The following is a 23,361-nucleotide window of genomic DNA, read 5'->3' on the forward strand; positions in this document are numbered from 1 at the left end:
CTTATGCTTACCATGCTTAACACTTTTCTGCTCACCACACCGCGGGAGCACTGACTCCATGCGCTCTGAATACGCACTGCTTATTGGCTGTTACCGCTCTGCGTGTAACCATTCAGATGGTTCTGTGGGTGGGACAATGCTGTGTTCTGCAGAAACGTACTGACAGAGGCAGTAAGAATCGTAGCAGCTTGTTAAGACATACAGGTAAGTTTAGGTGGTGGCTCTTCGTTATTAAGGCGGCCGCCTTAACAACAGAGCGCTGCGGGAAACCCTGACAATGAAATGTGTTGGTTTTTGCTTAGGTGATTTTTATTAGCATGATTTTGTATTTACTTTATTGTGGGTTTTTTTTGTAAATTTGCATTTGTTTTATGTATCAGACATACACACTGACAGAGGTGTGGTAATTTTGCTGTGCTTCAGCATATTTTGTTGATGTACAAGGACAATAAAAGCTTTATTTTCTATTCCAGTTGTTCTTAACTATTTTGAACTTGAGACCGAACTTTTCCACTCAAATATTAACACTTTAATAGTAATCTTACATAATCTTACTCTTGATTTTAATACAGTTCAATAATTCGATCTAACCTACTTACAGATGAACAGGATACATTTGGTCAAAAAATACGAAACCATCTGTTATTCACAATTATTATCATCGAGGCTGATTACAAAAATAATTATTAACCAAAAATAAGGGACTCACAACAGTTGCTTGAAAATAGATTCACATACAATTAAGCACTGCTAAAATAAACACATTATAATTAAATTAATGATATTAATATGACGTTTTGTTAAATAAACTGTCAAAAAAATTAAAGTGCAAATGAAAATACAGCTTCATCCCTTTAGTCATTATTTTTGCGCTTAAAGGGGAACTTCACTTTTTGGGGAGTTTTGTCCATCTTTTACAAGTATTAAGAATAACACACGTCTTTTTTGGAGGGGGGATTCTAAAAATGATTAAAAAAAACGCTTGCAAGATGCGGTTAATGGGAGTCACCATTGTAGCCTCTCAAGCTCTCTAAAAACCACTTCAAAACTTTCCATCAATATTTTATATATACGCTGCAAGTATATACATGTATAATGTAGTAACAGACATGTCCAAAACAACATGTAATATGTACAATATTTACCATAATTTTATCATTTTAAGCAATACCCAAACTTATTTTTTCTCAGCGTATTTATTTCCATTCTTATAACAACGCACATCTGACTTTTTGGCAACAAGTGTGTGTTTTAATCATGGCAGACTTAGTAACAGACAACAATGATGGTAAGTCTTTGACAAACGAGGATACACAATCTTTTCTTTTTGGACCTGAATATACCGAGGATTAACTGCTGGTCATAAAAGTGAGCATGAAGTGAGGGTGAAACGTTAGCGCAGACAGAAGCCAAGAGACTCAGGACCAGAGTGACTTGACGCTGCAAATGTGGAACTTGGAGTAAAGCTATGCCCACATAAATGACGTGCTTACCCAAAATAAACCGGGAAAAAACGCCCCGACCAGCTTGACCAAACAGACAACTATCAATCGAGTTCGTCACTATAACTAACAATAACTACACTGCCAAAGAAAACATGAAATGTGGGTTAATAGTTTACAGATACTGTAAAATGATTGTTAAGTTTTTCAGTCAGTACAGATTGGTGTCCTGTCATATTATGTTGTGCATGACAAACTCAAAAGCCATTCAGCAGCTGACGCAGATGCTAACTTGCGGCTAACACCATAGCATGCATGTCTTACTATGCTAGAAAGACGTCCTCAGTGTCCGCTCTCAAAATAACAATGCTTGGTTACTATACAGGTTACGGAACGTAAATAAGTACTTTTGGCGATTTTTGGATGCAATCTAAAGTGATTTAGAAGCATAACTGATTGCTACCAATAGTTGCATTGCTTCCCACCTAGAACGAAACGATTTTTACAAATTAGAATGCTAAAAAACCAAATGCCAAAACCGTTTTTATGACTTAAACTCCAGACTTTTGATGTTTGTTTGTTATTGTCATTATATCACTGGGGGTACTTGAGATTTAAAAATGTATTTATAGTGGGGGAAAGAAGTAACTGATCCCCTGCTGATTGTGTTCATTTTGAAGTTCACACTAATGGACAGTACATAACTTTGATGATGTTTTTAATAGAGACAGAATGTAAAAAAAAAAACTATCCTGAAAAAAAATCCTTGTTTTACAGTCTTATACAGTTGGGGTCACATTTGTACTTATATCTAAAACACAAATTATTTGTACTTATATCTAAAACACAAACTATTTTTGGGGGGAGATAACAATAAACCTTCAAAAAGAAGATAAAATCATTGTAAATGTTTTCCCAATTTATATTCCCTGAAGGAAAATAAAAAGTTAACTTTACTGTATAACTATGGTGTGATGCATGCATTACACCAAAGCTATAGTGTAACAGTCAAACAAAATCATTATACTTATTGATCTGAGTTTGTAATGTCAAAACTGGTTCCCCCTATATGATCCAGATTATATATTTGCAAGCAATCTAAATGCAGATCCAACAATCCAGATGCATTTAAATGTAAAAGCTGAGACAGGTCTGTATACAATTAGGTGTTTTTTGTTGTTTAAACCAACAAACAGATTTAAAAGAAAGTACTTTACTGGTAACATCCTTGAAGACTATTAGTTCTTCAACATCCAGGAATTTACTCTCAAAGTTAAGTTGAAGTTAAAGTACCAATTGTTGTCACACACACACTAGATGTGGTGAAATTTGTCCTCTGCATTTGACCCATCCCCTTGTTGAGGGGAGCAGTGAGCAGCAGCGGTGGCCGCGCCCGGGAATCATTTTTGGTGATTTAACCCTCAATTCTAACTCTTGATGCTGAGTGCCCAGCAGGGAGGTAATGGGTTACATTTTTATAGTCTTTAGTATGACTCAGCCGGGGTTTGAACACACAACCTACCTATCTCAGGGCGGACACTCTAACCACAAGGCCACAAGCCTCTATATATTTATGTGAATCTTCTTGATTCCCACGGTCAAGTACACTAAAGGTCACATGAGTGGAGTCAACAACAACACAGACAGAAGGCTGTCAACACTCAAGGCACGCAACACTTTTAAAAAATTCACACCATCTCCTACTCTGTCTTGCTCACTCACACGCTCTGAAGGAGAAAACAGAAGCATGGTTTCATCAAACCTCAAAGGCCAAGAATGGTTTATTTCATATCCCCATTACCATTACAAAGACCATGATAAATTAGAAATAGACCTTCTCATTTAGTCAGACTCTTTACCTCCCAATAGTATGACAGAGATGGTTTGTGTGTGTATAAAGTCTATGATAGACAAGGGATATAAAAAACCCAAGTCCTCAATTAATTACATAGTTTGGAATGTTGTACACGGTGAGTTAGCAATGTTTGGAGAGCTGCCTTTAAAAAAATAATGAGTTTTTCTCTCTTATCTTTTAAAAATATATCCAGGCTCAAAGAGCTTACAGCATTAAGAGTACCAGCCTGGTCAAGCATACGTTAAATTGCGTCTGTACAACATAAAAAAACATGACAGAAATTTACACAGCGGCACTGCTGTAAGACAAATGTTTAATAATTTGAAAGAAAGATTTGGTGCTCCCACAGTTGGAGTTAGGAGATGTAGTTAAAAATGATTGGGTAACACATGGCATATTGACAAAGCTTAACCCAATGTTGCTATAACAATCTACAAGATTAATATAGGTCCCCTCTCTCTCTTCCCTTTCATCTTTCGGTATTCCTTTTTTTTTAAATTTCATTTATTTTATTTTTTTAAATTATTTTTCTAGCTATCATTATGTATACGTATTGTTGCATTTGAACAACTGTATTGTTGATAATAGAGGTTAACTATAGGTTTTGTTCATGATCAATAGCGCTTTTTCTATTGGTATTTGTATTGTTCCAGTTTTAGTGTAAAAATGCTCATTGTCATTACTATATTATTACTTATTTCACTAACTGCTTATTTGCTATCACTTTTAAGATCATATTCGTACATATTGTATGTGCTGGTGTTCTATTGTTGTTGTTGTTATTGTTGTATTTGTCTCTCTGTCTAATCCCCCTCTTATCCCCACAATTTCCGCCTCTGTCTTCCTTTTTTTTTCTCTTTCTATCCCCTCCTGCTCCAGCCCGGCTGCACCAAATGATAATATAAATACATTTAATAAAGTCAAATTCAAATAAGGCAACAAGAGAAGTATCCTACACTTCTCTTTTTTAAAGTAAATCTGAACAGCCGATATGGGCACCTACATCAACTATATGATTTGCCTGAGAAGCTGGACAGGACAAAAAAAAAAAAAAAAAAAAAAAAAAAGATTGGGTCACATTGTACATTAGCATCTTAAATGAAAAAGTTTCCTCCCATCAGCCACAAATCTAATTAGGAATTTAAGGTCTCCACTGACAAATAGCAGCATCAAAACAAACTATTCACATTTTTTTTTAAGTCACACTATAAAAAAAAAACCTCTTAATCAAATGGAAATAAGATGCCCCTTACCCTTATTTATTTTTGTTCTGTGCCAATAAATCTTCTAGCAGAATGGAGAAAAAAAAATATTTTCAGGAAAACTGTTAGCCCAATAACTCAGTGACAACGGTGTCATTGCTGAGTCCAATATGACGCACAATTTAAAAGTTATATCAAAGTTACGGATCACTTGAAGACACCTTAAGAATTCAAGAGGTTGCTCGGAAAGATGCTGCTACCCTCAACTGGATCAGTCAATCAAGTTTACATAGACCCCTGTATGTTATGAAAGATAAATTATTCTAAAACATGGTTAGCACATGTTTACACGTGTGCACTTTGCACATGCTGTATTCGAGAACCTATGAAACAATTAAAACACCTGTGCAATTAATAGAGGTTTTATGATGGCCACAGCACATGTTTACACGTGTGCACTTTGCACATGCTGTATTCGAGAACCTATGAAACAATTAAAACACCTGTGCAATTAATAGAGGTTTTATGATGGCCGCAGACTAACTATGGAAAAGCTTTTTTACTTTCATGAATATGTATGGTTAAAATGTGTTTTCCAAACTGGGAATGAGATGGCGACTTGTCCAGGGTGTACAACGCCTTCCGCCCGATTGTAGCTGAGATAGGCACCAGCGCCACCCGCGACTCCAAAGTGAATAAGTGGTAGAAAATGGATGGATGGATTTTTTTACCACAGCAGTTGCTCAAGCTTACCTTTGCGAGTGTCCATCACAGAGACACTGGTATATGCAGGCGGACAAAGAGGCAGCCAGTGTGTGCATCACATATATCTGAAAAGAGATATACCAAAATTTTACTACAATTAATGATAATAATAATAATGCATTTATATAGTGCTTTTCTAGACACTAGACACTGAAAGCGCTCACAGAGAAGTGAGAGCCCACCATTATTCACTCCACATTCACACATCATGGTGGTAAGCCACGCCATAATTAGTGACCATTAAACTAGTGCAAATAAAAGCTTAAAAGCTCACGCACCTCATTGTTAACAACATCAGGATGTGGAGGAGAGTTGAGCGAGTTGATAGTCTGCAGGATGTCCTGAGTCAGGTTGGTCAGGTGGACGATAGGATTGGCCACCACTGTCTTCACGTTGGCAGTGCACGCCATCAGGAGAGGGATGGACGTGTGCTGTGAGCATGTTGTCACAGCTGACGAAGTGCAGTTGTCCTGTGGAGGCATTACACAGAAAATTATATTGCAAAATTCCTTCTCCATAGTCCTCACAAGACAGGATGCTTAGAAAAAATGGTGTTGTTTTCATTCATTTGTGTGAAGAGAATTAGAAAAAAAACACAAAATCTGTTTACTCCATGATCGTAAATGACATTGTGTGGTAAAAGGTACCACAAGACTATAATCTTGTTCCCGCTTGATTAATCTCATTAAGTTACCAGATTCCTTATCCAAATCTCCACACTCGATGACTGTAGTCACAAAGCACTGTAGTTTCTTCGACAACAAAAATAATAAAAACGGCTACAGGACCACCATTGCCATGAATTGCTTTTAATTCCTTGGTTGCAAAAGCAAGAAAGTAGAAAGCACTTGCATCTGTTTTCCTTCTGACTGAAACTTCCATTCAGCAGCTTCAAGATGTCATTAAGGAGGTGACAATGTCTAATGAGTAGGCCTAGCTGTTTATTTGTGTTTGATGGGTTGATGCATTTTGTCTTTCATAAAGAAATAGGTAGCACTTGTAAATATGTTCAGTCAAATAAAGTCAAGTTAGAATCAAGGCAAAATTACCTGGTGAGATTCTTGAAGTAATAAAATTAGCTCCATGCGAACAGAGGCCAGTCCCCCACCATGGGAGCCGTGCAAGCTGCAGTAGCTTAGGAACATTCTCAGTAAGGACTGGTTACTTTTCAGCCAATGTCTCCTGCTCCTTTGACTGTCACTAGAGGAACTCGTTGCCTGGAAAAAAAAAAAAAAAGTACTTTTTTTAAATTTGATGAGCTATTAGGCCCGCAAAATGTATGTAAATTGAAAAATAAAACTACAATCAGTTCAGTAATAAAATAACTTGTATTTAACAAGTTAAAATATAATATACATCCGTTCGACAACAAAATAAAATGTATTTAAAAAATAAAAATATAATATACATAATAAATCTGTTCAACAATAGAAACACAGTATGAGCACTCTCTACACTCTGCAGCTGTGTGTGGGTATAATATTTCATGGTGGAGAGGGCAAATATACCTCAGAAATAAAAGAATTGAGGATCATAACGCTGGTTTAATACATCACAGTGTGTCATAACAAACCCCAATTACTCCCATATAGGTTGTGAGCAGAATAGAAATGTTAGATGATGTCAGAGAAGTCTGATTAGATGCTTAAGGTGATAAGATTAAAATGTTAAATAGTCCGTACTAATGACTGCAGCATGTTTCGTGTAGGGTAACTTTAATGATGCACTGTGCCTGTGTTTTAATACATGTAACAAGAATAATTTCCACCTAATGAACATATCAGAAACGCAGAATCGACAAATTACCACATCCACCAGTTCATTCTCCACCAATCCAGACACAAGTGCATCGTCTTGGACAGGCACTTCTGGAAGACAAGGCTTGTAATTGCAACAGTGCTGAAGGGTCACCACCTGCAAAGACGATCACATGCTTCAGCGTTTGGTTTAAAAAACACTTCACAAAAGTATGTGCGTTACCTCTCTTTCAAGCCATTGGTAAAGCTGGTAACGTAGCTTTCCTCCATCCAGTTCATACCCTGTTGATAGTGTCCTGAGCTCATTGGTCAAAATCTTCAAGCATGTAGTAAACTTCAGCTGGGCTACCAAGATGTCATCAGAAGGGTCAATGAAATTGCTGCTGTCCACATTATCCTCCTCTGTTATGGCCTCTATTAGAGGCAGCAAGGTGTCCTGCGTATCATGAAACACGTTGTCTGCAGATCTGACATTTTGATTATTTTTAGTTTCTCCTTCATCATTTTCATTGTCTTCGTCATCTTTGTCGCTGTCCCACTTCAGTTCCAGAGTCTCATCTGGAAGCGTCATTGATGGCTGGCTCCAGTCAAAACTCAAAAGTGAATCCGACTGGCTGTTAGATATGCTGTCCCCACCCGACTCATAGCCATTCAGTGCACACTCAGACCAGTCCGGCTCTGATGTTAGCCTGTTTTTACTACTAGTGCTGAGGTCGTCCGCCTCCTGGTTGGTGCTTTTGCGGACTTTGGGCATCTTGGAAAGGACTTCGAGTGCCAGCATTGGGCAGCCAGCTTGCAAGTGCGCGTATGCAGCAGTGAAAAACAGTCTTCTCTCTTCAAGGCTAATGGAATCAGCCCTGCGACCCTCAGCGGTCAGAGCGACTTTGGCCTTATCAGAGGAGCCAAAATGTCGACGGAGGAGGAGAGGGTGGGTACAGAGGTAGGTGTAGAAGTTAAAAACCTCAGCATTATTTGAGGACACGGCCAAGAAACCTGTTGAACACACACAACAGGAAAGCCATTAATTGTTTAGGGTCCACAAAACCGGAATATAAAAAATTATGTTGCAAAATCCAAAAGAACCTCACTGTATAATTTAAGTCTTTCACATTTTGTCTTAAATGTCAACGTTGACATGCACCCTATGAACTGCGTCGCAAAGGGATCTGACCTTAGTATGGCTAAGATATCTGCATGATTCATATTAGTTAACTTTAAGACTTCTTATGTATTTATTCAGAATATGTATTTACAGTCGCGATCAAAACTCAACATACACTTGTAAAGAACATAATGTCATGGCTGTCTTGAGTTTCCAATAATTTCTACAACTCTTATGTTTTTGTAATAGAGTGATTGGAGCACATACTTGTTGGTTCACAAAAAACATTCATGAAGTTTGGTTCTTTTATGAATTTATTATGGGTCTACTGAAAATGTGACCAAATCTGCTGGGTCAAAAGTATACATACAGCAATGTTAATATTTGGTTACATGTCTCTTGGCAAGTTTAACTGCAATAAGGCGCTTTGGGTAGCCACCCATAAGCTTCTGGCAAGCTTGTGGTTGAATTTTTGACCACTCCTCTTGACAAACTTGGGGCAGTTCAGCTAAATGTGTTGGTTTTCTGACATGGACTTGTTTCTTCAGCATTGTCCACGCATTTAAGTGAGGACTTGGGGAAGGCTTTACCACTTTTCACGTGTGTTCGGGTCATTGTCCTGTTGGAACACCCAACTACACCCAAGACCCAATCTCGGGGCTGATGATTTGAGGTCGTCCCTAAGAATTTGGAGGTAATCCTCCTTTCTCATTGTCCTATTTAAAACACCAGTTCCATTGGCAGCAAAACAGACCTAGAGCATAATACTACAACATGCTTGACTGTAGGAATACTACCACCAACATGCTTGACGGTAGGAATGTTTTTTGTGGGATTAAAGGCCTCACCTTTTCTCCTCCAAACATATTGCTGGGTGTTGTGGCCAAACAGCTACATTTTTGTTTCATCTGACCATAGAACTTTCCTTCAGAAGGTCTTATCTTTGTCAATTGAGCGATTTGGCCACAATACCCAGCAATATGCTGATGAGCTATATTCAGATAAAAATAAAAACATTTATATTACACTTAAATGCTTTGAAACAACCAAAACATAACACTCATTTCTAACTTAATGTCGTCCTTTAAAAAGCGGTTGAGTGCGAATCACCAGCTTCTCTTAAGCAAATACTTACACCCCATTTTGTCTTAATTACTTTAAAATGTAAATAAAAAATAATTTGTTAATACGTCCAGTTTTAAACACAATACTGTAGTCAAATGCTCAGTTTAGTAGATATGAGGAACTACCATTTATTGGTCAATTAATACAAATTCAACACTCATCAATAGGGCTGGCTCATGTTGACCATGTCATGTCACTGCAAAATGACAAATAGCTAGTGCCATACACTGGTATGTTTTCTTGTAGAGCTAAAAATAAATGCAATCTTAAAGCCAATTAGCCGGGGAAAATAGTTGACCTACTAGCATCAGTGGCCCCAGACTTGGTTTTATTGGCAGTCTGCTCCAGCAGAGTGTCCAGGGCTTTGCTGTAGTCCTCCATGACCCAGTGGGCCATGCTCCGCAAGAATGGATCTTGATGCATCTGTATCTGCAGATATGCAAAGCTAAAATTTAATATAATTCAAAAAGTTAGGATAGCAAGACAATGCTTTGTGGTTGTCACGAGACTTGTTTGCATCTCTGTGCCAAACTTGTCAAAAGGTGCATGCGAGGATCAAAACAACACCTGCTTCCTTTTATCGAATTATGCTTTATCTTCCAGTGGAAAAAAACAAGAGCCTCCTGGAGCCTGTGACATTGAACCTCGCACCTGTTTATCGTGTCCCAGCACATGTCTCTGGAGGATCTTTTTGTAAGTGGATGCCGTCTCAAACTCTGACTCGTAAAGTCTGGATATCACAAGAGCTAGTTGAAGGTCCTGCAGTTTCTCTACACACACCTGAAAATAAAATAAGGCAAAAGAAATGTTGGGATTTGTGTCCCAACGCACACTCAAAAGGTAAAATAAGGTGCAGTTTTGTACTTGTTCTTACTACGGAGGTGTGAGATGCATTTCAATGAGACACCCTCCCAGGCAAAGAAACTAAGCTAAACCAATGATAGCTCTTCGCCTGGATGAACATAATTTCCATAAAGCACCAGTTACTTATGCAGATTAAAAAAATGACTCATTGCTTCGGGGACATTGTCAACAGAAATAACCTTCATGAATAAAGGTTAAGCAAGAGCAGTGTGCCTTTTATGTGTTAATGTCTGATGTGCAGAAAATAAAATACTAATGTAAGAACCAAAACTACACAAATTCACAATTAAAAAGAAAATATGATTAAGATGCCTACGCCTCTCTCAATATTGCAGCTGAGATATGTAGGTATTTGCCAGCTTAAAGCCAAACACATTTGTAGTCATCCTACTCATAGCCACACTTCCTTATAAGTCTTATGATCCACTTGCCTCCACTGCATCCTTCAGGGAGCCAGCTAATAGGAAAAATGCTGCCGAATGATGAAATCGCTGCTTCCCCAGCAGAGAGAATGCATTTTTCAGTGCTGCTTTTCGCCATCGGTCTTCACTGAAATTGTTGTGGAAAAATTCTGTCATTTTGGAATTCTTCTGAGCTCTGGAAAATAAGAATTAAAAAAAAAAGAATCGCATCTCATCCGTCCCAAATAAAGGATAACATGGGGTGAATACAATTACAGAAATGTTACCTGTACAGTCCCCAAACCACCGCCTTCTTTTTCATTGCGAGGTAAAATATGGCAGCATCCAGAGGATCATTACTTCTCTGAAAGGAGGCCTTAGCAACCTGATATAGAAAAGGAAACACTGGGGTCAAATCCTTCTATTCTCTTCTAAGTATATATTCCATATTCCATTTTAGTGTAATGTTGTGGATTATCTTTGTTTATTGGATGTAGTTCATAGCCAAGCCCTGTTCCCTCCACAAATACTAAAATCAATATAACAGCAGCAACAACTATACAATTTAAATAATAATGGCCATCTTCTCACCCTTTCAATGCATTTGCGAAGTTTGTTGGTGCTCCTCAGCCACCATCCAACACCCATAGAGCGTAGCTCAGGCCAAGTGGGCTCCCCTTTCTGGAGGGGGGGTAGCACGTGAAGCAGCTCCTCTTCAGCTTCAGAGTGGAAAGCCCAGGCAAAGTGACACGTTGAGAGGCCTGTACCAGAAAGAAAAAAAAATTGTGTTTCGTTCAATCAAAGCAAGTTGCTGTATTTCAAGGTACATTGAGTACAGATGAGCAAAGGTTACATACTGTACAGCCACAACACTTGATTTTTTACTTTTACAGCTGTAGAGTGTAGTGCCCGGTTCAAGGGTAATTTTACCGTGGTAGTTAAGGCTGATAAATGGTGTCTTGCCCTCATTTCTCAATAACAGTTTTATGTTCAGAGTTTACAACACAGGCCTTCAGTAACTTTACTTCCCAGCTTTCATTCACCTCTAACTCTAAGCAGTAACTGTTCAGAGGCCCAAGGAGAAGAAGAAGTCAAAAGAAATCCTGCTAGTTAAGAGAATAATTAAACCTTGTAAGGGCATTCAAAGGAAAACAATGAGTGCCTAGGAGTCCAGAAAAGCAATTAAAACTTCTGTGGGTGTGCCAGCCAGCTTTTCGAATGAAGGCCACTCTGCCACTTTACCTTGCCGTAGCAACTGTGCTCGGTGTGCCGGCGGGAGAGAGGTCGAGAGGAAGGTGTGTAGTCTAACAGCAAGCAAAAACTTCAGGCCACACTCGTCCAGTGTCTCTCCACCTGGTTGGTGAATGATCAATATCAATATGGATTGATAGACAGAACTTGTGCATCTAGTATCTTTGTCAATCTGAAGTACCTTTGCTCTTGCCCTGGTTGTATTTCAGGTCTGTGCTGGTGGTAGCAATGGTGTCAGCTAGTGCCATGAGAGACATCTGCTCTATACGAGTTAAGCCTGGTAAACTGGAATGGAGGAGATGACTGGACAAAACCTGGGCGTGCTCTGGGCCAAAGTATGTGGGGCTGTACTGGGACAAGTCGATCACCTACAAACAGGAGAAGAGACAACAATGAACTTTGGTCGTGCTTAATATCTAAAAAATAAGTCTTTCTCAGAGGTTAACCTTGTTCCCTGTTTCTTCTTGCTCATCTTGTTCCAGAGTGTCCAAGTCTACCATGCTGGGTGTGTGAAATAACTCATCATAAGCATCTGTATGACTGGATCCATGCCCACTGTCACCACTCACACTGCCGACCTTTGCTATGACAAACCATGAGATGGAAAAACTCAATTAGTCAAGATGTTCTTCTCCTGCAAAAACAGATCAATTGAATTACAGAACCAACAGGCAGATAAATGTGTATTATGTGTATGCTCTGCTTTATGGATGCACAGCCCCAGGGACACATTAAGTAAAACCAATTTGACGCACATTTGGTGCATTTAAAAGTCTATAGGATTATCTGAACATTGAAAATAAAACAACTTTTTCTTAGGTTTTTTTCCCCCAGACGATTGCCTTTTAGTGTGATGGTGCAATACATCTAAAGATTATCATTCATTGAGGCAAATAATGTGAACCCACAAAGTGAATACTGACCAGGCTTTGGGGGCAGATCTTCATCGGCTGCGATAAGGGCATAAAGAGGTAGAGGAGGAATGGAGCTGATCTCCGTATAATCTGGGGTGGAGTTCTCTTCTTTGCCAAACATTTTCCGCTCCCTGGCCAGGCTGCCTCCTGCACTGATGGTCCGAGAGCGGACACGTTTCTCTGGATTGGTGGCATTGTCTTTCAGAGCCACGATTTCTCCAGCAATGCATTTCACTAGGTGGGAAAGAATAGCTTTGGCACGGCGAACCTAGGTGACAGCAAAAAAATGACCGTTACTTAACATGTAGCTAATCGTGCATTTAGAAAAACCTGTCCTCTTTTAAGTGGTGGGACTCATCTAGCTAGGATCAGGTCAGACGGGGTATCATGTTTATGAGGAAAGAGTTGTTTTCTTTAACGACATCATGAAAAAGCGAAACTATAGAAGCAACCATCTGAGTACCTCTTCTCTCAGGTACACAAATGACAGTCATTAAACAGTCAATTTTGTAATAAAAAGTGATTTAGTTAATTTACTTTGTATGGGGATATCTTAAGTCCTATTATAAACACAAATATCTCTGCTGGAGACATGATAGTGCAATTAGAAAATCCAATGTTTTCCAGTAGGATACAATAAACTAAAATGATACTCACCTTCCCCAAATCCATAAGCTCTAGTAATTGTACTGGGTGGTACTGGGGCAGTGTGGGAAAGAGTTGATGAGCTGCTTCAAACAGTCCAGAATCTTCCATCTCCAAGGGCAGATCATAGGCTGTTCTTTTTCCACTAAGTTTCTGAGCCAGGCTCATCATTGACCTCGTAAGCGCCTTTTTAGGAGGAGCCAGTAAGGAACTTGGAGGCCCAAGAGTGAAACACTCCTCCTGGCTTTGTCTGACCGCAGAGACTATGGAGGACACACTGCTGCAAATGTCTGCATCAACGGCTGCATTGGGTTTGGCAGGTGCTGGGGGCTGCCACTGGGAGTAGACATGCATCTCACAATCCATGCCCACCACCAAGATGCCATCACGTACCCAGGAGAGGGAGACGGGGGTGGGCAGTGAGCCTTCAACAGAGGAGACCAGGTCGACAGATCTAAGTAGAACCAGGCTGGACAAGCTTTGGTCTCTACTGGCATCAGATGAAAGGCTCAGTTCGGGAGGCTTGCCAGAGAGACGGCCGTACATATAAATCTTTGTCCCAATGCCAACTGTCAGAATATGTGACCCATCCTCCTGGGAAACCCAGTCTAAATGAACCAGACTCTTGTGAGAAGAACCAAAGCAGTGCTCATTTGGCAAAGAAAAGTTAATGGTGCTATATGGAGTTGTGCTGTTGCTAACACCACAGCTAGCTGCAGGATTTGCTTCGTCCAGAACTATAGTTTGCTCTAGGATCCACTGTGAACCACCCGTGGACTCGCATTGAAAGATGCTGATGTAGACCAGCTGTTCCCTCTTGTTTGCTAGAGAAGGGTCTGATGGCAGACTAGGGCTGTGCTGCACTGTCAGGGTTGGAGGGACGTGCTGGCTGGTGTTGCTGTAGTGGGGGTGCAAGTAAGGTGAGGAAACTAGTGTGGGCGGAGAAGTCAGCCGCATGTGAGAGCTTAGCTGAGATGTTGCGTTCAGAGGAATGTCTGTCATTGTCTGCCTGTAGGCAACTGCAATCCTCCCTGTGTGACAGCAGCTGACTTGGATGGGACGACCCGGTACACTAACGGCACTACAATTGGGAACCTTTTCCTCTACGAGGAGAGGCCACTCCTCCCACTGATACACCAACTTGTCACCACTGGGGGTCTCCGACGGCGCGACGTTACACATCCAGAATCGCACCTTCCCGTCTGAACAGAAAGTAGCAAGGAGGTATGGTACACGGCCAGCTGGCAAGGAACATGATGCACTGAGGTGACCTGGTGGGAGAGTCAAGAGCTTAATTTAAGGCAATAGAATAAATACTGCATACTGAAGGATTTTGTCATGTTTACATCTGCACACCTGCAGAGGGCGTAATGCTGACGGCCTCCACTCCTGCTGGCAGGGGTAACTCCTGGCTATAGAGCCGCTGTGTGGTGAGGCTGAGGCGACAGGCGCTCTGCAGATTGGATGTACAGGGTTTAGTCTTTTGAGATACTGGTGAACCGGAGGTATCAAAGTTAAACTGAGAGTAGGCAGTGGAAGTATCTGTGAGGGCATCTTTGGGCGAGAATTTATCTTCTGTGGGTAAGAAAACAACAAAATTAGGACTGTGTAGACGAGCAGAGCATATCAGTCTAAATTTAGCATCAATATTAAATTCTGGCCAAGACTTTCTCAAAACCCTATAGTAGATTTTCTGAGACTAAGAAACTGAGTATAAATGAGACCAGTAATATTTAATAGGGGACTGATTTACTATAAGTTTGCGTGTATTAAAAACACGTGCAAAACTGATAGCACACGCAAAGCTGATCTACTAAGCGTGTGCAAAGTGGATTGCATCTGTTAAGTGAGCAGAAAAAGGCATGCAATCAATTTTGTGTCTCTGTCTTCATAAGTATGCAAAATAAATGCTGACCATCAAAACACCCACAATACTGGGAAGAAAAGATCCAAATATAATAATTTGGCACGCACAGTGTGTTTCATCAACACTCATCACCATTTTGCGAGCATTATTTTGCATTTTATCTAGCACCTGTGAGAAGAACGCGCAAAATGACACACTCCACACATGGCTGCAGGATCGTTGTTCGTACTTCAAAGAGACAATGGACAGACAAGAATGTTCCTTCCTACGTGTGTGTCAACATTTTGGATTTTCAAAAATAAAATATTTTAGGCATAACGTAAAAAATTAGCAACCCATCCATCCATTTTCTACCACTTGTCCCTTTTGGAGTCGTGGGGGGTGCTGGAGCCTATCTCAGCTGCATTCGGGCGGTCGCCACCTCATTGCAGGGCAAACATAGATAGACATACAACAACATAATTCAATAATTGTATAACTGCTAGAGGACTCAGGGGATAATTAAAACAAATTCAATTAATGTATTCTTGTGTCCTTTAGTATTTTTCAATGATGTTCCTTTTTTCATATAAAATATATCTTACTAAAATATTTCGTATTTGAATGACAAAATCCATATCCTCTGGGGATTATCCTAAATGTTACGAACGATATAAGTCCCAGGACCCGAAAGGTTTTCAGTCTATTTAGTCTTAAAAGTAAGTCCTATTATTTTTTTATACTTTCAATGCTTAAGTATCTAGGTCAACTTCAGATCTCTCTGTTAATATAACGTTTTTTTGTGTGTTGAATGTCCTTTTTGTCAAAATGTTCTAAGTTTGTTTTATGGTTTTCCATAAAACAAACTTTGAAAATATTGTGTGTTTTTACTAAAAACACACTATGCAATAGTTTGCCCCCCATCCATTTTCTACCGCTTGTCCCGTTCGCGATCACGGATTTGATGTGAAGTTATTAGAACAGTGGTTCTTAACCATGTTGGAGGTACTGAACCCCACCAGTTTCATATGCACATTCACTGAACACTCCTTTAGTGCATTATTAAATTCAAGACAAAGATATATATATATTTTTTACTGGTGCACAAAATGATCCATGCATGAACATCACCTTGTTCAAAGAACAAAACCAACACAGTGCATGAACTCACAACAAATAACACACCTGAAAAACAGTGTGACTTCTGTCGTTTTCATATCCATAATACGCCGATAGGGAGAAGCTTTTATTTACACGATGAGTCGGGTGTGTCTTGACACCCGCGGCGGAGGCTCCACCGAACCCCTGAGGCCGACTCACCGAACCACTAGGGTTCGATCGAACCCAGGTTAAGAACCACTGAGTTAGAACCTTTAATAGGTCAATAATTCACAAAGACACTGATGTTGAGTCATAAAGGTTTGAGCACAGTTTTAAATAAACACCACAATTGTAAGACCCTTGGAGCATTGAAGGCCCCACTAATAAAAGTGTTAAAACTAAGAAAGATATTAGTATTTTTTTAGGAGCATAATAACCTGAAATGAAATCAGACTGTCTCGGTGGTAATGCTCTGTATAGTACACGCAAAATCCTAATTTAAATAAGACTGTTTGCACTCCTTTTCAATTGCACACGCAGTCTTAATAGATCACACGCAACACAGCCACTAATAGCATATACTATTTTATAGATTGCACACGTGTGATGTTTGGATCATAGTAAATCAGGCCCCAAGTGTCATTTGAAGTGTAAATCAATGAAGGTACCAAACTTTTTCAAACAAAATAGGACAAAACAATCCCATTATCAATTATTTACTTTGTTTGTTTTTTAATTAAAGTATTGAAGCTAAGCTTTTAAAGATTAAAAGTACTTACCCATGGTGACGGGTTTAGCAGCAAGATGAAGATGCCACATTTGTAGCAGCGAGCGACCACTTGGGGTTAATTCAACAACCACAAGGAAGAAGCTTGCAGCGAAGGTGGGCTTGCTAAGTGCTGTCGGGAGACAAAAAAAGTATAACAATACCATTCCCCATGATACAGTTTTGATACATGTAATATTACTTTTACCACATTGAGATGCATCCAACAATTCATGCGCTGTGTTGGGTCTTTTATTGCCAAGGATTAGATCCTCCTCAAACACATGGAGGAGCTGCGTCTCCTTTCCCTGCTGCAGAGGACAAAAGCAGCCTTTGAGACGCAAGACAATAGATGTCACACTTCATGTGCTGCACAGCAGATACACACAGACACATGATGTGTTAACATTTCAAACACATAGAGTACATAAACGAACGTACGGAAGACGTGAGGCATTTACATTTTTTTATGGCTGACCTTTCATAGTAAACTAATAGTTTACTGTTAATTGCTCAATGCGACAAACCTGCTATTCATGTAATGTGGAATAAACCTTAACATTCACAAGTAATCAACATACTTATTTGATTTAATGTGAACTTACAAAGTCGGTAACGGCATCCAGCTCGATGACACATCCTGGCTTCGCTGTGGACTGCTGACTGACAATGTTGAACACCTCGCCAACATATTTCTGAAGTAGAAAATGGGCACAAATTAAGCAGCAAAAATCCTCAACTACATTTATGTATTACAAGGAGTGTGGGATTAAGTGTGATGTGTACTTCAACTTGTCTTAGAGTGGACCTGCACACTGTGGAAAGGTCTGGTGGTAAACTTACTGATATCTCAGGATTAGAGAGCTCGCTGAGTAGTTTCTTGGCTTCAATCACAGCCTGATAAAGCCTGAGTGAGTGGCCATCACTGGCAACAAAGCAGGCGCTGGGAGAGTTACAATATGCACCTAGCAGCACATAGAGAATGACATATCTTTCCTTAGAATGGAAGTCTTAATTTCATGGAAACTGAACTAAATAATGTGCATACCTAAACAGCTGCTGGGGATGAGAGTGGGTAACCAGGCTACATTGTCGAAAGCTGAGGCATGAAGAGAATTGATCCGAGCCAACTCGGACACCCCGCCTGAGAGAGACAGGGGCCCCACAGGGTCGACCCTCCACAATATCAGCTCGCTGTAGATAGCATTGGGGTCTTGTGAAACCCCAGCCAGAGACAATCGACTGGGTCGAGAGCCGCGGGAAGTAGGGAGCCCAGAGAAGACCTTTGGGGCCGCAAGGATGCTGTCCACCTCGGGGGACCTCAGCGCATTGTGGTGTGAGGTGGTAAGGAGCAGAGGCAGAAGTGAGTGGCAGGCCAGGTCATTAAGGTGGAAGCGGTGACCACAGTATCTTGACTTGTGAGACACACTGAGCACAGTGGAGAAAGCGGAGTCCTCCACAAAACTTACTGCCCACTGATTAAGGGAGCCATCATCGTGCTTGGAGATCATGAGCACGTTAGGGGTGAAAATGCTCAGGCGAAGACTGCTGCTGGAGGCGGCTTTTATTTGACGGCCATAACTAATAAGCGCAGATTTGGGTAACGTGTTTCCAGGTGGTCTTTGCCTGCCGTGCTGGAGGGCCAGGTCCACGTTCTTGTTGCAAGCATACATGACCACGCTGTGACTGAGGGAGATTGCATCCCCTGCAGGAAACGCCACAGGGATACGAGACACAAATGACACCTGCCAGACAGAGAAGGAGAAATATTACCATATAAAACTAACCAATGAAAAGAGTTCAATCATGTGTAATATCAAGGATGAATGACATAATTAATAAATAAATCAATTTAAAAATGTATTTACCAAGTGAAAATGTTATGTTATATTTCCCCCTTTTACAGAAGAAAAACCTAATGAATATTTAACTATTAATATGCACCTAAATAATTATTTCTAATTATATAAAAACAGATAGTCCACCTTAAATTACATTTTCAATGTCTGCCAGCTATAACTTTAAGATTCTCACATTTCAAATCAAGTAGTTTGTGAAATTAATAAGATCCATCCATCCATTTTCTACCGCTTGTCCCTTTTGGGGTCGCAGGGGGGTGCTGGTGCCTATCTCAGCTACAATCGGGCGGATGGCGGTGTACACCCTGGACAAGTTCCCACTTCATCGAAGGACCAACACAGGTAGACCGACAACATTCACACTCACATTCACACACTAGGGCCAATTTAGTGTTGCCAGTCAAACTATCCCCAGGTGCATGTCTTTGGAGGTGGGAGGAAGTCAGAGTACCCGGAGGGAACCCACGCAGTCACGGGGAGAACTTGCAAACAAAATTAATATGATATAAAATATAATCAAAATATAATCGCCCAATAGGGGAAATTAGAAGCTATATAAGAAGAACTGTTCAGTGTTAGATGTTGGATCACTTAACACCTTTTTTTATTGGGACACTATTGGGATTAGATAAACATGAATAATCAATTTCAAGATCATGTGTTGACGTGGCCTAACAATTACCTGTGCTTGTCTAAACATTCCGGGATGATATTCATCCAACCAGTCCACATTCCAGACCAACAAGGAGCCATCCATTGGATGGATGCTGAAAAGCATGTCCGCTCCTTTGTTCCACTCGCCCAGAAGCACATCCACATGGTGCTCCACTGCGGTTAGCGGGAGGTCCAGGGCATCAGGTTTTTGAGATTCACTTGTCCTGTACTCTTCGTCATCAAAATTATCCTTATTGTCAGCATCTGGAATAATGTACAACAGTTTGGAATGAACATACTCTGGAGGCTTGGGACCAAACAATTTGAATGGATTTATGTACCTTCCAGGGAGCATTCGTTTTGTTGCTCCAAGCTGCCGTGGAGCTGCTGCAGGAAGACTTCCATAGCTAAAGTTAAATGAAGCTCTTTGTTGTTAAGCCAATGGACAGTGAAAAAACCTCCAGGTTCTTCATCCTCCACTGCATTTAGGGAAGATATAGAGGGAAGCAGTGGAATGTCTGAAAAAATGTTAATAGAGTCAAACAATAATAAACGCCTTAGACACAGTTACAACATTTGTTAATACTGGTCTGCCATAAGTGGGCTTTTTAGTCGAACCTGTGGCAGGGTTGATGCTGGCAGCGATATGAAAGTGACAGAGCGCGTTGGCGTGGGGAAGGTGGTTGCTGCTCTTTTTGTGGTTGTAGTGTCGGTTTTGATTGTGGGGGAAGCAGCCACTGAGCGAGGGCTGTGGAACATCCCGATGAAAGGGAGGCTGAAGATATAGATAAATAAAAGGCAATTACACTGAATCAATAAGAAGCCGTATGAAGGTAATGGGTAGTTAATGATGGGTGTAGTGAGAGATCATGCAAATGTGAAGAAATGTGTACAAAACGAGTGAACTAAAGTAATTTCTCACGCAACTTTTTGCAAGACTTTGTAAGAAAGCTAATACTTACTCTACAGGAGAATATTTCCATTGTGAGTCCTCCAGACAGGTCTAGTATTAATTAATCTTTCCACAAGAGTATGCTAAGAGATGTTGCTTAAGGCATAATAAATGGATGTGATCTGAGCATCATTTTAATGTTCAATGTTAGCTACAACAATTATTAAAGCAACTCTACCCTATATACTAGCCTGCACAGAGAAAGCCAATATTCTCTCTGGATGAACATCTACACCAAAACAAAGTCAAAAGCTTCTCTTCGCAATTAAGTTTCCCTTTTAACTCTTACTTTTAACAATATATATATATATATTTTATTATCACACTAATCACACTTTTGAACTTTGATGATTGCCATTAATAACAGTACATTACTTGCTTTTATAATATGAATTAACTTTTTAAAAAATTCTAATTTTCCTACACAAATACATTTTCATGGTCAGAATGTTAAACAACAATATTCCATATAACATACATACATTTTTTTATTTTATTTTATTTTTTTACTAAATCCATGCCATTTATTTGCTTAAAACTTGATAACAGTACTATCTTAAGTCCTGTTGGAAGCATACCAGTCGAAGTCTCCTCTCTCATCTTTGCAATCGTGTAAGTATTGAATTTATCACTGACCATACAGCAACTATTCACAGCTAAGATAAAAACGATTGAGCGGTCAAAATAAATAGCGTGATTACACATGATTAATGAAACCATTTTTTTGTGATAAATCGCATGTTAACTTAGACAGCCCCCCTTTAATTAAACATAGCCTCAATTTGTTTGTATGTTGTTTAAATCTCACAGTAGGCTTCTTTATTATCATCTGAAGTGTATTGCACCTTTCAGTAATAATGATTATTCTTCTCAAAAGTGAAAACTATCGAAATTAATCTTGGATACACTTTTTAGACTTGTCAGTGTATAGCTTGTAAAGAAGTATACCGGTTACTATCCACTGAAAATTAGCCAGAACACAGTCTTTGTCTAAAAAGCTGTCAACACCAAGATAAAATAATTATGTCTTGCTGTAAAGTATGGTGGTGTTAGTGTCAAGGTCTCGGGCTGCTGAGGTACTGGTCAATGGGGGGAACCATTTAATTGATTTCCAATTCTGTGTACAAGTGACATTGTGAAGCAGAGCATGATACTATAGTTGGGAAACTGTGTCACACGGCAGTTTTCACGATGACAAAGAAACAAATGACAAGATGTCTTGCTGATACTCTATTTCCTCAAATAATCGTCTACTTGAATAGATGCCATGCCTCAAATTATTTCAATTTGAACAAATTGTGCCACTGGCACAACTTGGTGCCTGTTATTTACCTTTACAAAATACCCCAGCAGCAGTGAAGATGTGGCATTTGTTAAGCAGAATATTATGATGGTGTTGAAAAAGAAAGAGCAGCTTTATGCAACAAGTTTGTTAATCCCTACCAAATGATTAATATAGTCTTTGCTTACATCCTGCGCTTGGATCCTCCCATTGCAGATACTAGACGAGCTAGTAGTATCATCAGGTTGGTTGCTATGCTGACCAGATAGGAGGCTGTCACCTGGCAACAGCGTCTCCGCCCAAAGCCGACACACGCTGTCCTTACAGCTGGTGAGCAGGACATTACACACTGAACCACTGTGAAGAGAAAGGAAAGGTCAAGTCATTAAATAATACCAGTGTGTGGGGGGTCAATACACACTTTGGTGAGACTGAGTGTGAAGTTAAATGAATAATACTGTACTGAAAAAATACAGCAATTGTGATAAACAAATTTAAGGGAGGACACACAAGCATTGTTAAAACTTCAACAGGTTAAAGTAAATCAAGAATGTGTGGTGATGTTTAGTTTCTTTCCACTGCTTATGATCTGTTGTCATACACTGTGGACCTCTCCCTGTCTCTTCAGTAGGTTGACCTTTGCAAACGGTCAACAGAAAATTGGATATTTATCTGTCTTTTAACTAGAGCGTCCTAAACCATCTCTCACAGTGGAGCAATAATGCAGTATCAAGTGCTCAAGGTGGAACATGATTAAGCTAAGTCAAGAAAGTCACATCACACGTGTGTTCTGGTACATCTATAAATAGCTTAGAGCCCTGGTTTCTCTTTGTTTAGGCTGATAACCCGGCCTGAAAGTAGCTAGCGATACCTGATGTGACTACTACCTCTAAACCAAAAGTGTTGAGATCATGCTACTGTGTGAAATGGAATGTGCAGATTTCTTATTGTGTTAGCTATTGCTGGATTGTCACAACAGTAACAAATGGAATGTATTGAATTGTGGTTGCTGCAATCGGTTTTGCAGTTCTGTATATTAAGAAGTAAGGTGGGTACCGTATACATTTTAACCGATGATATTGCCAAATTAGTTCTTTTGAAAAGATGTCGGTGCTTAAACGATGCCCAAACTGGTACATAAAAATGAAAAACATACAAATTTTGTTTGAAAAAAGTGTGTCTTTATATTTTTACAGAGTTTTGGAACATTCAAGCTGACCAGAATAGTCATTCAAATACTTTGATGAAGTAAATAAAATAACTAAGAAAAATCAACAATATAAAATCTAATTTTAAACAAAACAAATTGTCTTAATTATCAGAGCAAAATCAACAGCAATACAGAACACAGACAATGTATTAAAAGACCAACTTGTGTTCAATTGTGGATTTTAGGTGTTCATTAAGCTGTTGACTAGGGTTGGGTATCGAGTATCAAGTATCGATTGAAACCGGGACTAACTTTCCGATTCTCCCGAAATCATTCAAAAGTTTAAATTTCGATTCCTAGTTTCGATACCCAGTCCGCCGACCGGAAAAAAAGAATAAGTTCGCCGACCGGAAGAAGAAGCCGCTGAA

General features: G+C 39.7%; 1 protein-coding gene across 3 annotated transcripts in view; it reads right to left on the reverse strand.

Moving 5' to 3' along the window:
* The window catches only part of LOC133552244 (dmX-like protein 1), a 110,770-nt gene that overhangs the window by 29,897 nt on the left and 57,512 nt on the right, over positions 1-23,361 (reverse strand). For all 3 annotated transcript variants that reach the window (XM_061899525.1, XM_061899526.1, XM_061899524.1), the window contains exons 9-33: positions 21,972-22,140; positions 20,168-20,324; positions 19,891-20,067; positions 19,578-19,813; positions 18,085-18,781; positions 17,880-18,001; positions 17,642-17,731; positions 17,245-17,347; positions 17,050-17,169; positions 14,680-14,898; positions 13,336-14,594; positions 12,688-12,946; positions 12,211-12,347; positions 11,946-12,132; positions 11,756-11,866; positions 11,105-11,274; positions 10,801-10,898; positions 10,544-10,709; positions 9,900-10,028; positions 9,551-9,677; positions 7,245-8,014; positions 7,071-7,178; positions 6,314-6,481; positions 5,543-5,734; positions 5,253-5,329 (exon numbers count right to left, since the gene is read on the reverse strand). In XM_061899525.1, the coding sequence (XP_061755509.1) occupies positions 5,253-5,329; positions 5,543-5,734; positions 6,314-6,481; positions 7,071-7,178; positions 7,245-8,014; positions 9,551-9,677; positions 9,900-10,028; positions 10,544-10,709; positions 10,801-10,898; positions 11,105-11,274; positions 11,756-11,866; positions 11,946-12,132; positions 12,211-12,347; positions 12,688-12,946; positions 13,336-14,594; positions 14,680-14,898; positions 17,050-17,169; positions 17,245-17,347; positions 17,642-17,731; positions 17,880-18,001; positions 18,085-18,781; positions 19,578-19,813; positions 19,891-20,067; positions 20,168-20,324; positions 21,972-22,140 (6,048 nt within the window). The remainder of the gene's footprint in view (positions 1-5,252; positions 5,330-5,542; positions 5,735-6,313; positions 6,482-7,070; positions 7,179-7,244; positions 8,015-9,550; positions 9,678-9,899; positions 10,029-10,543; positions 10,710-10,800; positions 10,899-11,104; positions 11,275-11,755; positions 11,867-11,945; positions 12,133-12,210; positions 12,348-12,687; positions 12,947-13,335; positions 14,595-14,679; positions 14,899-17,049; positions 17,170-17,244; positions 17,348-17,641; positions 17,732-17,879; positions 18,002-18,084; positions 18,782-19,577; positions 19,814-19,890; positions 20,068-20,167; positions 20,325-21,971; positions 22,141-23,361) is intronic.

This window comes from Nerophis ophidion, linkage group LG01 (genome assembly GCF_033978795.1).
Source record: "Nerophis ophidion isolate RoL-2023_Sa linkage group LG01, RoL_Noph_v1.0, whole genome shotgun sequence".
NCBI lineage: Eukaryota > Metazoa > Chordata > Actinopteri > Syngnathiformes > Syngnathidae > Nerophis > Nerophis ophidion.